Source organism: Ursus maritimus, unplaced genomic scaffold (genome assembly GCF_017311325.1).
Source record: "Ursus maritimus isolate PB19 unplaced genomic scaffold, ASM1731132v1 scaffold_14, whole genome shotgun sequence".
NCBI classification, from domain to species: domain Eukaryota; kingdom Metazoa; phylum Chordata; class Mammalia; order Carnivora; family Ursidae; genus Ursus; species Ursus maritimus.
Window position 1 is genome coordinate 44484203 of NW_024423786.1, and position 12561 is coordinate 44496763.

A 12561-nucleotide genomic window follows, 5' to 3' on the forward strand; every position below is an offset into this window, starting at 1 on the left:
TATTTATGTGACAGAGAGACAGCCATCGAAAGAGGGACACAGCAGGGGAGTGAGAGAGGAAAAAGCAGGCTTCCGGTGGAGGAGCCCGATATGGGACTCGATCCCAGAACGCCGGGATCATGCCCTGAGCCGAAGGCAGACACTTAACGACTGCCGTACCCAGGCGCCCCAGGGGTCCTGGTTTTTTTCTTAACAACCAGGTAGTCTATAAAAACAAATCCACAGATGAAATCTATCTTATAAAAACGAAATGAACGAGCTAATTACTTAGCATGTAATTAGTCCTCAGAAACCCATTATTATCACAAGCCCTGGCTGTGCCCTGTTTCACAGATGAGGCCTTTGAGGCTCAGAGGGAGTGAGATACTCGCCCAGAGCCACATAGCAAATTGTGCAGGTGGGATCTGCACCCAGCTCCACTGGACTCCAAAAGCATTTCCATGCCTGCCTCCCTCCCTGCCAGGGCCCAGCTAGGATTCCCACTTTGTGCAGGAAGTGAAGGGGTGAGGAGCCAGTTGGGGTCACCCAGCAGCCAGGCCCCCACCAGCAAAGCTCTCTCAACCCACCTCCCCTGGGAGCTGCCACTCACCAGTAGGGCAGGCGTGTTGATGTCCACCGGCTCAATAACAGTAAATACCTTCCTTGCCCGGCGGGCAGGAACCCAGGGCCGGTGCAGGGTGGCCTTGATGCAGTACCGGACACTGCCATGCTTACCCTCGAATGAGGTCACCAGGGTCCTGCGGGGTGGAAGGAAGGTACTTCAAGGAGCAGAAAAACAGAGACACGCAGGTGGGGGGGTGCTCCCAGAGACTTAGGAGAATGAGAGACAGAGACACGGAGGGAGCAGTCTTGGGGTCCAGAGGGCCCCCAGAAACTGAGCAATGGAGCCTTAAACCTGAAAGGAGATACAGGCTTAGGGACTCCCCTATAATCCCGCGCCCCAGATGCAGGACTTACGGAGGCAGCTGGAAGCTGAACGGGAACTCGTGGCGCCCCGGAGGCAGCGTCGTGGTCTCTCCCGTGTCTGCAGGTAGGAGCAAGAGGGGGAGGCTCAGCGGCCGCTCCGAGTTCCAGGAGCGCCGCGCTGGGGTAGCCGGCCCGTACCTGGCACGAGAAGAGTGGCACGGTGGCTCACGACCTCCACACGCTCGCTGTAGCTCTGCGTGTACGCGGTGCTCGAGCCCGCGCTGCGCGACTCGGTCCAGTGCACGTGGGCGCGGCCCCGCGCGCGCAGCTTCAGGGCGCCCACGCGCGCCGGGCCCGCCAGCTCCAGCAGCACCCGGCCGGCAACGGCCTGGCCGCCGCTGAAAACCGGCTCAACGCCCGCGCTCGCGCCATCCAGCTGCACCACGAACGCCTTCACCTTGTCGAACAGCATCGCGCCTGGGATGCGAACCCGCGACGCACAGACCCTGGCCTCGAACCCGCGAGGCGGCGGCGCGAGGTGCGGAGGCTACAGCCTCAGAACGCGAACCTGCCCGGGGCGCGCAGGCGCACTTGCGGACCGGGTCAGAAATTCCTGTGCGCCCTGCGCCGGCGCTGCCTTTATACGGCGGGCGGGGCGGGGCGAAACGCGGGCCCCACCCCCAGAAAAGAATACGCCAATGGCGAGGCGAGGGCGTGGCTCCGCCCAGGCGTGGAACAAAATAACAAACTCTGCACCTGTCCTCTACTCTCGTGGACCCCAGCGTGCAACAAGCATCGCGGTCCACAGCCTGTCTCTCGCGGACCCCGGGGGTAAAGGGAGGGAAGCTTAGGGCCGGAGTTGGGCCCCGGGCTTGAGGTCACCCAGCAAGAACACTCTGCCACTAGGTTTACTCATCAACTGGCCACCACTTGCAGATCTGACTCGAGGCATGTCCAGCCCCGAGCGAGAAGGCTGTGGAATGGCCTGGCCGCAATCGGGGCCTTGACAGCCTGGGACTAGACTGGGCGTCAGCTGCCCGCTCTGAGCGATGGGGGAAGGAGGAGGAAGTGGGTAGGGCCTCGCTCTGCTTGGGCACCTGCTGCCCACCTCTTGCGATTCGAATCCCGCTGAGCTGGATGACCCCGGGCTAGAGATCACCTCTTGAGCCTAAGTTTCCACGTTCGTCGTTTGCAGAGCCAGAAGAAAACCGGCCCCGACCTCTGAGTATTGTGTGCATGAATCACGGTGTAGCCCATGCTCGGACACCCTCCCCCTCCAGAGAGCCTCGCTCCCAGGTCATCAACCCACTCCCCACATGTCGCCACTCGGTCACGCCTCAGCGCTTTGCCCAAGCTGTTCCCACCACCCGATGTTCCTGTCGCAACTTGATGTCCACCGGCTCAATAACAGTAAATACCTTCCCCAGCAAACTCCTACAAGCCTCCGAGGCGTAGCCCTTGGCCCGCTCCTGGCACCAGCAAACTCCTACAAGCCTCCGAGGCGTAGCCCTTGGCCCGCTCCTGGCACCCCTCCAGCCCCAGTTCCCTCACAGATAGAGCCAAGCGGAGGGGACGTCCTAGGAACCCCAGGGGCCAGGGCTGCGGTGTACCCTCTAAAAGGTATGACTCCTCTCTGGTCCTCAGTTTACTCAAAGAACCTCAAAGAGCGTTTCTGAGGGAAGGCGTTCCTGGTCGCGGTCTGTAGGGCGCCGGCGCCCTCTGGTGGCAGAGACATGCGTAGCTGCTCGAACCCACTCCTGGAGGCCGCCTTTGAGGTGCCTTCAGATGGCCCTGGGAACCTCCTGAGGCCTCGGAACCCCCAGGGGGGCGGGGTCATAACAGGGCATGGTCCCCTGCAGTCAGAGTGGCCACAGAAGCAGTGGGTCAGAGCAGCACCGAAGGGAGGAGCAGAGGCTGTAGACACAGCGATCAGCTTGGAAGGCTGCATGGAGGAGGGGACTCTGGGATTGAAATGAAAGGCTAGTACCTTCTCCCAGGGCCAAGTGGAGCCCTGCAGGCTGTAAGCCCAGGTGGGGGTGGAGGATGTGGTAAGTCCTTTTCACAGATGGGTCCCCAGAGGCCCAAAGGGCCTCACCTGAGGTTACGCAGCAGTTCTGCAAGCTTCACCCCAGTGTCTTAATAAAGCAGCTGGTAGAGTGGGACCAGGGGTGTGACCAATTTCCCTTAAGTCTCAGGGGAAAGGAAGTGCCTCTGGGGCCTCTTCCTGTCCCGCCCTAGGGCCCTCTAGGCCTGGGTTTCCACAGCTAGTAAGGGGAGAGTCCCCACATCTGGGGCTGTTGGGCTAAGGCTGAAAGGCTGCGGGCAAAGGAGCTACTGTGTACGGCCCTGCCTCTGCCCGTTTTACAGAAGAGTATACTGAGGTCTGGCTTAGCGGAGGGGGTGGTAAGGCCACGCGGGGAGCCGACATCATCCACAGCAAACATAGCTCAGTGCTGAGGCACAGACTCACCCCTGGCCTGCTCCTGACCGGCTGTGGGGCCTGAGTGTGAGGGACTGAAGTTCAGAGCTGGGAGACCCCTGGGAGACAGCTGGGAGTCCTCTCTGCCTGATCTGACCCCACCCCAAGTCTCCTCCCTCTCGGGGATGCAAACCTACCTGCAAATACCACCAGAACTCCCCACCCACGTTTGAATTCATTCCTGTGAGAGCTAGTGGTAAACTGAGGGGGGAGGCACTGGTAGAACGTGAGATGGGGGTCTTCTCTGGGAAATCAGGGACCCCAGGTCTGGAGTTAAAGGGGGATCCTTGGGTCCAGACAGGAGGATGTCCTGACTGTACCCAGGGGTTCTCCGAACTGGGGGAGAAATCACCGCCACAAAGCCTTTACGTGGAGGGCTTCCCGGCTCTGGAAAGGGGGGCGCCCAGACCCCAAGAGGGGTTCCTGGGAAAGAGGGTTTGGTTGGGGGGGGTAGGTGGGTGTGTGGCCTGGCAAGAGGGTCCAGACCCTGGGGAGGAGGTCTCCACTTCTTAAAAAGAGTCGCCCGACCACACAGCCTCTAAGTCGAAACTCTCCAGGCACTGGAGAGGGGCGCCCAGACCCGGGGAGAGGGCCCCGGGGGATCCTGGCTGGGGAGCGCCGAGGGAGCGGCTCACCTCGGAGCAGCAGCTGCCGCCGCCGCAGGTACGTCTCGGCAGCCGCGTAGTCGCTGGATACCGCGCTGACGCCCACGCTTCGGCCCTCGAGCCAGTGCGTCGCCGCCCCGCCGCGTGCCGCCACCTCGAGCGCTCTCACCCGCAGCGGCGCCACCGCCTCCAGCAGCACCCGGCCGCACAGCCGCTCCCCGCCGCGGTACGCGCCGCCGGGGCCCCGGGCCAGCTCCAGCGCGAAGCTGCGCACGCTCCCGTAGCGCATGGCGCAGGCCGGGGCGCAGAGCTGGGAGGGCGCACCGCGGGGAGCCCGGCCCCAACCCCGGCCCGCCGCCAGCGGGCGCCCGGCGGGGCGTGTCTGCGGCCCTCCCGCGGCTCGGCGCCCTTCCTCGCGGCCCCGGGCGCCCCCGAGCGTCCTCCGGCCTCCGCCAACTCGGGCAGGCGCCCGGGGCTCCCGGCCGGCGCGTCGGCCGCCAACTTCCTGGTCCTCGGCGTCCGCCCCCGTGACGCGCCCGGGCCGCCGGGGACGTGCGGCCCGCGTGCCCGCGCTGTTGACTTTGCCACCACCACCACCCCCGCCAGCGCGGGGCGGGCCCTGTTTTTGTAGGGTCGGCGCTGTTGAGTCAGAGGCGGATGTGGCTGGCCTCGAGCGGAGCAGCCACCCGGCTATCTGGTGGTTTCATGTGTCCCCCACCCGGCACCTTTGGCCCCGGCACCGCCCCAGCCAACCCCTCTGGTCTCCTGGCTGTTCTCCACGCACACCAAGCTCGGGGCTTGCCTCTAGGTCTTTGCGCTGACGGCTCCCCCGCTAGGAACGCCCTTCCCCACATGGGCTCTCCCATCTCCCCATCCCCACCCCCATGCCCAAATGTCACTTCCTCAGAGTCCCCTAATCGTACTCTGGTCTTGTTTATTTCTTTCTGGTTCTGGTCGCTGTGTTTGTGATTGCTACATGGTTTTTTGTGCCTCCTCCTCCATCAGAGCAGGTGTCCCCCAAAGGTGGGCACTGTGCCCTGTTCTCCTCACCAGATCTTACAGATGGGAAAACTGAGGCCCTCATAGGGGGCAGCCTCTGCCTAGAAGCACCCAGCGGTGGCAGTCAGGACTCCCAACGCAGGTCTGGAGCCCGCTGGCACCTCCCCACTCTTCTCGGTCTTGCGCCCAAGTTATCTCCTGAGCCAGGTGGTTGATGGCTTTATCAGAGGCTGCCAGGGCCTGAGACTCTCAGCTGGGTCCAGACTAGCCTCCCCAGGAGCCAGGCTTCTATCTCTCTGCTGTGCCGAGCCCAGAGGCTGCCAAGGGCCTGCCATCCCTGCCTCACCCCAGCACACTGAGCCCAAGGCCTGGAGGGACCTTTCTGATTCTACTCGTGTCCAGAACCTGCCCCTCTAGCCTGCTCTAAGGCTGCTCTAACCCCGGAATCACACTATACCCTCCCTCAAGTCCAGGTTCTTCACTTCGGCCTACGGGCCTGAGTTTGAATCCTGCCTCCCCCCCAACCCCCAGCCCGTTCTGGAGCCCGAGGCAGGTGGCTTCACTTCTCTGACCCTCAGTGTCCCCATCCTACCCTGGCCAGGTTCTGATAAAGAAGTGTGGTAATTTACATTCTGTCCCCTGTATAGGGCAAGTGTTCGACACACGTGCAGCAAAGACTGAATGGTCCTCCTCACTCATGTCACATTCCCCACTGGACTGTGACCCATGGTCACACTGGGTGCTCCAGCAAAGTCGGCTGCTAGAAGGGGAAGGATGTCTCCCCGATCTATGGCCTCTTGCAGGCCAGGGCTGTCAATGCCGATTGGGACTGATGCTGATGTCCTCAGAAGGTGTATTCAAACTGAGCTCAGGCTTGGAGGGCTACCAGGCTGGAACAGTGATAGGACGGACTCAGCAAGGCCCCCCACATCCATTCTGGGCCCTGGAGTCAGGTGGCCACCTCCCATGTTGTGCTTATGAGGGTCCCATAGCCATGCAAAACAGGCAGCAACTGGGTGGGTCCTGCTTTATTCAGAACTGGCAAGGACCCCTCTCCTGGTTGCTCCATGCCCACCGGGGGCCTGGGGAGAGTCGGGGGGCCAGGGGACCAAAGGGAGCTCCTGGCTCCCCCCAGCTCCAATCAGGGAGGAAGCTGGTGGGTGGCCCACCCCTGCCCTCGCCTGCGGTCCGGCCCTGTCTCCTGCCCAGACAGTCTGGGTGGGGGAGGGCCCTGGTCCACTCAGCCCAACTCAGCTTCGGCTCCTTGAACTCCAAGAGGCGCCACTGTACAGGGCTTCCTGGATGGCGTGGAGGTGGCGGCCACACGATGGCCAAGATTGAGGGGTCTGGTGGTGGGCAGGGTTGTCACCCGCAGTCTGAAGGGGCCACGGGTGGCCACTGGCATGGGGGGCTCCGGGCTGCCTGGTCCAGGGGTCCGGGGCCAGGCCGGGCAGGCAGGGGTGGTGGGGGCGGGCGTATGGCTTGGGCGATGAGGCCGGGCAGGGCCTGCAGGGAGGCGCCCAGGGCATCCAGGCGGCTTTCAAGGGCAGCCAGGCGGGCCTCAAGCTCCTCGTGCTGGGCGTGCAGCTCGGACATGAGGTCGTACAGGACATTCTGGGTCTGCCAGAGATGGAGTGGGAGAGAAAGGAGAGGCCAAGTGAGAGAGAGGGATGCACAGACACAGAGAGAGATGGGTGACCAACCCCAGTTGGGTGAGAGCCCACTGAGAGGGACCCAAGTGGGAGACAACTGCGAGGACACCCCAACCCTACAGGTCTCTTGCTGTAGCCCACGGAATGGTAGGACAAGAGGCAAGAGGAGAGACAGGTCTTGAATGTCAGGCTAGGGGCCAGCAGGCCTGGGGAAGGTTGGGGGAGGTCCTGGGGTGGATGTGGCCAGAGCTGCCCTGAGGGGATGAACTGGCCACCAGGCACATGAAGCCAAAGGGTGATCTTGGGTGCTGCCTTCACCCAAGGGAACCACACCCTGCAGAGCTGCGGGGGGGAGGGGAGCAGGGTGTGGGCAGCAGGGGGTGGGCTGTGACCACTCCAAGGATCTGACCCAATCACAGACCGAGGAGCACAGCAGCCACAATTATGGTTGCAGTAGGCAACGGGGTACCCCTACCACCTCGACTGCTCCCCACAACCCGGCAAGGAGGAGCCGGTTCTGCCACTGTCCAGATGGGCCCAGGAAGGGAAGGTGGGCCACTCAGACAGACCTGGGTGCAGTGCCACTCTTGCCACCAGGTGGCGATAGAACATCGTTCCTCATCTCTAATCTTGGGTTGATCAGACCCCCAGGCAGACAGTGGGTCACCACCCCGTGGCCTGAGATGGGAGGACGGATGCTGACGTGGGGAAAGAGCCCCCACCCACTTGCTCTATGGGAGGGGGACAGGACGTGGCACCTACTACAGCACCTTGCTGCATTCCAACCCCAGCCTCTCCCAGCCTCCATGCCCGAGCCTCAGTGGTGACATTCACCACGTCTTGTTACGGGCCCACCCACCCCAGCCCCAGGGCGAACACACACCTTGGGGCCCCTCTTACCCACAGTCCCCAGGGCCAGAGGGTAACATCTGGAGGCATCCAGCCTCTGATGATTTTTTTCTGGCCTCTCTTGAGGTTTAAATTCTTCAAAACTTAAAATACACCTTGTACTTTTGTCGGAGATACACAAATTAAATCCGCAATCTTGGGTAGGACCGCATTAAAGTTTAATGCTGGAAAACACTTTACCCTTGTTAAATTTTAAAAATTAGGAACCCGTATAATCCCATCCAATTAAAGCCTTACTTCAAAGCAGGCTTTGTTAAACGTACTCTGAGAGGGGCATGCTACCGTGATTGCAAGGTTTAAATAACTTTGAAAAATTCAAACTTCAATTATCTATACTAATGGAAGGAAGAGCGATATGGATAATTCAAATTATAATAACTAGTCCCTGAGTTTTTCAAAGGCATTTCATATGTATTTCTAGCTATAATCTCATAGGACATCAAATTAGTTTGGCAAGAGTTCTGTATGCTCTTAGGATTATGTTCTTTCTACTACCAACTGAGTGATTTCTTTAGGGGTCTACAATGTGTCCCCCACCCATAATGTTTCTTTCCAAATTAAATTTATGTAGGTTAATATTATACTGCATTCTCTTGATAATGATGAAGAGAATGAGTCCAAAACGCTCTGGGTATAAGAAGGAGAATAGGACTTAACATCTTCCAAAGATAATATGAAATGAACCTCGGACTAATGAACTGATGAGGGGACAGAGCCAGGGAGCGGAGTTCACGCGTGAACTACTCACGAAAGGTCTGCCGCTGCTCCGAAGGGAGCTCCGAACAGTGTGACGGGTATTCTAAGAGCTAGCCGGACTGAAGTTGGGTCAACTGTCCCATCTTCTAGCGGATGAATAAAAAGTGGGAAATGGGGTCCGGCTTGATAATAAAACCAACAGATTCGTTTGTAACATCACCTGGTCTTGGAGAGCTCTTGCCACCGACTTTAATTTCCTGAGAGATGTTTAACGGCTGCACAAGTCAGCTTTCTGCTGATACTATCATTTGAATCTATGGCCAGAGCAAACGAAATTCGTTTTTCTCTGCAATTTTAGAGCCTGTCGGTAGATATGCCTAAAACGAAAGGACACTTCACCAGTTTAGCCCGCTCATTAGATATTCTGATGAAAGCTATTTTATTAGATACTATTTTTTTAATAAAAGAGCCGCCAAAGGTAAAAAGTGGTCTATGTGCAGGTAGATTGCTAGCGCCCCTCTTATATTTGGAACCTCCAGACCCTTGCAGACAGGGCCTGTGTGCCCCCGCGGCTGGTCCCCGTCTGCCTCGCATCCCTGGCCTGCGTCAGCAGTCTGTCGTACAGGCTGCACCACTGCTCCTCTCCTGGCAGGAGGTGGGCCCCCTCTTCTCCTGTAGGGGCCTGAGCAGCCTCTGCGGGCCTGAAGAGCTGCCCCACCCCACCCCGCCCTGCTCACCTTGGCCAGGTCGGCGAGAGTGTTGGCCTGGTCATTCAGCTTCCCCTGCTCAATCTTCACACTCCGGAGCCTGGGGGACAGGTGGGTGGGTGGGGTTGGGTGGAGGCTACAGGGGGAGTTGGGTCCTTCATGCACCCACCCCACCTGGGGTCGCCTTGTGGGACATGCAGAGGGGGGGATGGGGCAGAGTGAGGGTCAGGCCCCATGCGGCCTGTTCCCTCCCAGGACACATCGGGTGGCAGGGCCTGGGGGGTGGCTAAGCCACCTCCCCCAGTGTCCCCCTCTGGCCATGTCCACACGGCCTGATTCAGGATGTCCCCAGGGAACTTGGACTCCCCCAACCCCCACCGGCCCAGGTGAAGACTGCACAGGCCTGCAGGGTGGCTCCAAGCCCCGGCCATGGCCTGAGGTCAGGGGTCGCGCTCCACAAGCCACGCTGGGTGTGTGCCCTGCCCCGCGACCACCACGCACCCCTCACCCCCCAGGAAGAGACTTACTTCTGAGCTCTGGCAGGACCCGGCAGAGCAGAGAGAAATCACAAGGCAGTTTTAACCTCAGTGCAGCTGGGTGGCACGTGCCCAACCTGGCCCGCCTCCCGCCCGCACAACCCCAGGACCAGGCCGGGGGCCCCGGGTGGCTGGGGGGCTGCCGCCCTTGCTCTGGAAAGGGGCCCAGCCTCTGCGGGGGCCATGCCAACCCCTCAGGGAATCTCTTCTCCTCCCCTCCCTCCAGCAGCAGCCCCCAGCAAATGCAGCTGCTTTCAGCCTGTGGTCCCGCTGAATCCCAGTCTGTGCCGGGCACCTGGCCCCAGAGGTGGCATTTAGTCCAGAGAACTATGCCCATGCTGTTTCCCAAGCTGGGTAACGAGGCTCAGAGAGGCAAAGCCAGTGCCCACCGGCCCTCCAGCAGGATTTGAACCCGGACCTGCCACTCAGCCTCCACACCTTGGCCTCCCAACAGCTGCCCATGGGTGGGGGTGGGGTGAGGAGTTGGCCACAGAGTGTCCTTGACCCTCATCTCCATCCCTGGTGTAGTGAGACCAGCCCAGGGAAACTGTTCCAGGCAGGACTCCTCTTCCCTGGTCCAAACTCAATCCCTGCGTGCCCACATGTGATAGTTGCTCGGGGAGGCCCCTCAGGGCCCACCTATGCTGGGTACTAGGACCCCTGAGAGGACCCAGCCCTCGGTCTAGAGAAACGGAGTGGGTACAAACACCCCCAGCCCTGGAGGTCTGAGGCTGCCTTGAGTGGCAGTTGAGGCCTGCCGAGCTCCAGGGTGACTTTCCCGGGGAAGGCAGTCTTGACCTCTTTGCAACTTCCATGTTATGTGTTGAACAGTGTCCCCCCAGAAAGATATATTGAAGTCCTACCCCCCAGTACCTCAGGATGTGACCTTATTGAAACAGGGTCTTTCTAGAGCTAACCAAGTTAAAATGAGGTCTTGGGGTAGGCCCGAATGCAATAGGACTGGTGTCCTTATAAAAAGGGGCAAATTTGGATGCAGACATGCACAGAGGGAGGATGATGTAAAGACACAGGGGGAAGCCATGTGAAGACGGGGGACTACAGCGATATATCGAGAAGCCAAGGACAGCTGAGGCTGCCAGAAGCTAGGAAAGAGGCCTGGAACAGAGCTTCCCTGGTGCCTTCAGAGGGAAAATGGCCTTGCCAACTCTTCGGTTTTGGACTTCTGGCCTCTGGAACAGTGACAGCATAAATTCTGCTGTTTTGAGGCGCCAGGGTGGCTCAGTCGGTTAAGTGTCTCCCCTCGGCTCAGGTCGTGGGATCGAGCCCCGCATCAGGCTCCCTGCTCAGTGGGGAGTCTGCTTCTCCCTCTGCCTCTGCCCCTCCCCCTGCTTGCGTGCGCTCTCTCTGTCAAATAAATAAAATCTTTTAAAAAATAATAATTAAAAAAAAAATTCTGTTGTTTTAAATCACCCAGGTTTTCGGCACTCTGTTACAGCATCCCTAGCAAATCCATATATTCTCCAAACCCATGCTGTGCTCCTCAATCCATCCTGAAACCATTTCTTCCTTTTCACTGGCTGCTCATACAGCACTCCCGTCATGGAGACTCCCCAGCTCAAGAACATGCCTTGGCTCCCTCGTGCCTGGATATCAGACCTCCAGTCTCCCTGGCGCCATGCTCATTCCTACCTTCCCACCATTGCCCAGACTGTGGACAATCCTCGATATGCCTGGCTACCTTTTGGTTTCATAACCAAATCCCATACACATCTCAGGCCCTAGTTCAAACTTCTTTCATTTCATCAGCTTTACAAGACATCTTGGGTTTTTGTTTTTGTTTTTGTTTTTTTGGCTGGGAAGGGAGTAGGTATAGGGGGACCTAAAGACAAGTAAGGGGCACCTGGCTGGCTCAGTCGGGGGAGTGTGCAACTCTTAATCTTGGGGTTGTGAGTTCGAGCCCCATGTTGGGAGTAGAGATGACTTAAAAATAAAACCTTAAAATACATAAATAAATAGATGGATAGATAAATCAATAAATAAGAGTGGGACAGTCCCACCCCAGAACAAAGGGACACAGGTAACTCCCAGAGCAGATGCCTCCTTCCACAGACCTGGCTCTCCTCAATTCCCATCCTCCCATTTCCCCCCAACAATGTTCTGGAACATTCCTTGGGGCAAAGTCCAGGGCAGGGCCGTGTCTGTGTCCCCTGTGCCTGGCATAGCAGCTGGCATGGGAAATGCTGGTACGATAACCAAATGAACATATCGAGGGCAGTAATGACAATGTTGCTAGTTTCCATGTTTAGAAAATACCGTATGGCAGGTAGGTATAGTTGAGCCCCCAACTGTGTTTGATCCATATGTCATCCCTGGAGGAAAGGCACATTAATTACCACCGTCTCCACTTTAGAGATAAGAAAACGAAGCTTGGAATAGCATAATCCCTTGCCCAGGCCCCACAGTTAAGTGGCAGACAGCAGACTGGGACCCAGTGATCGGGTCTCTGTCCTCAAGGGTCTTGGGGTCTTGTGAGGAGGTAGGACTAAGACCTGGACACAGTGAGGTTAAGGGTGGTACCAGCTCCTCTCCCTGCTTTTCATATGATGGTGGGAGCAGAGGCAGGAGCAGGGTTTGGGGGGCCGTGTGTTACCAGGGACCATGCCGGGCATTCCTGCCTATCATCCCATTTAGATCCCCCTGCAGTCTTGCGAAGCAGAGACTGTTATCATTCGAAACCAATCCAATTACAACAGTAAACACAATAAATGTAAATGGATTAAACTCTCTAGCTAAGAGACGGTTAAGAGCCCCAGGAAACTCTGGGGGCAATGGATCTGTTTTTTGTCTTGACTGTGGTAATCGTTTCATGGATATGTACGTATGTTAACACTGACCAGACTGTCCACTTTAAATAGGTACAGCTGACTATATGTCAATTATACCTCAGTAAAGCTGTTTTTAGAAAAGAGGCAAAGATTATTAAACAGGATTAGAAAGTTGAAGTCCAGCCAGCTCAGCTTCCTCTCCTGTGGCCTGGTCTCCTGATGGTCACACTCCTTTACCTTCTGGCACCCCAGAAGCTGGGCTGCCCTGGCCACACCCTAAGCTCCC

General features: G+C 58.3%; 2 protein-coding genes across 9 annotated transcripts in view; both read right to left on the reverse strand.

Annotated features, from left to right (window-relative positions):
* Positions 1-4294, reverse strand: part of LOC103675164 (arrestin domain-containing protein 2) — a 10995-nt gene extending 6701 nt beyond the window's left edge. The window contains exons 1-3 of the mRNA XM_040629026.1: positions 4021-4294; positions 958-1024; positions 590-737 (exon numbers count right to left, since the gene is read on the reverse strand). Of these exons, the coding sequence (XP_040484960.1) occupies positions 590-737; positions 958-1024; positions 4021-4279 (474 nt within the window). The 5' untranslated portion in view covers positions 4280-4294. The remainder of the gene's footprint in view (positions 1-589; positions 738-957; positions 1025-4020) is intronic.
* Positions 4295-6002: 1708 nt separating this feature from the next.
* KCNN1 (potassium calcium-activated channel subfamily N member 1) overlaps positions 6003-12561 on the reverse strand; it is a 32120-nt gene continuing 25561 nt past the window's right edge. For all 8 annotated transcript variants that reach the window (XM_040629030.1, XM_040629035.1, XM_040629034.1 and 5 more), the window contains 2 exons: positions 8984-9053; positions 6003-6609 (listed from right to left, as the gene is read on the reverse strand). In XM_040629030.1, the coding sequence (XP_040484964.1) occupies positions 6355-6609; positions 8984-9053 (325 nt within the window). In that variant the 3' untranslated portion in view covers positions 6003-6354. The remainder of the gene's footprint in view (positions 6610-8983; positions 9054-12561) is intronic.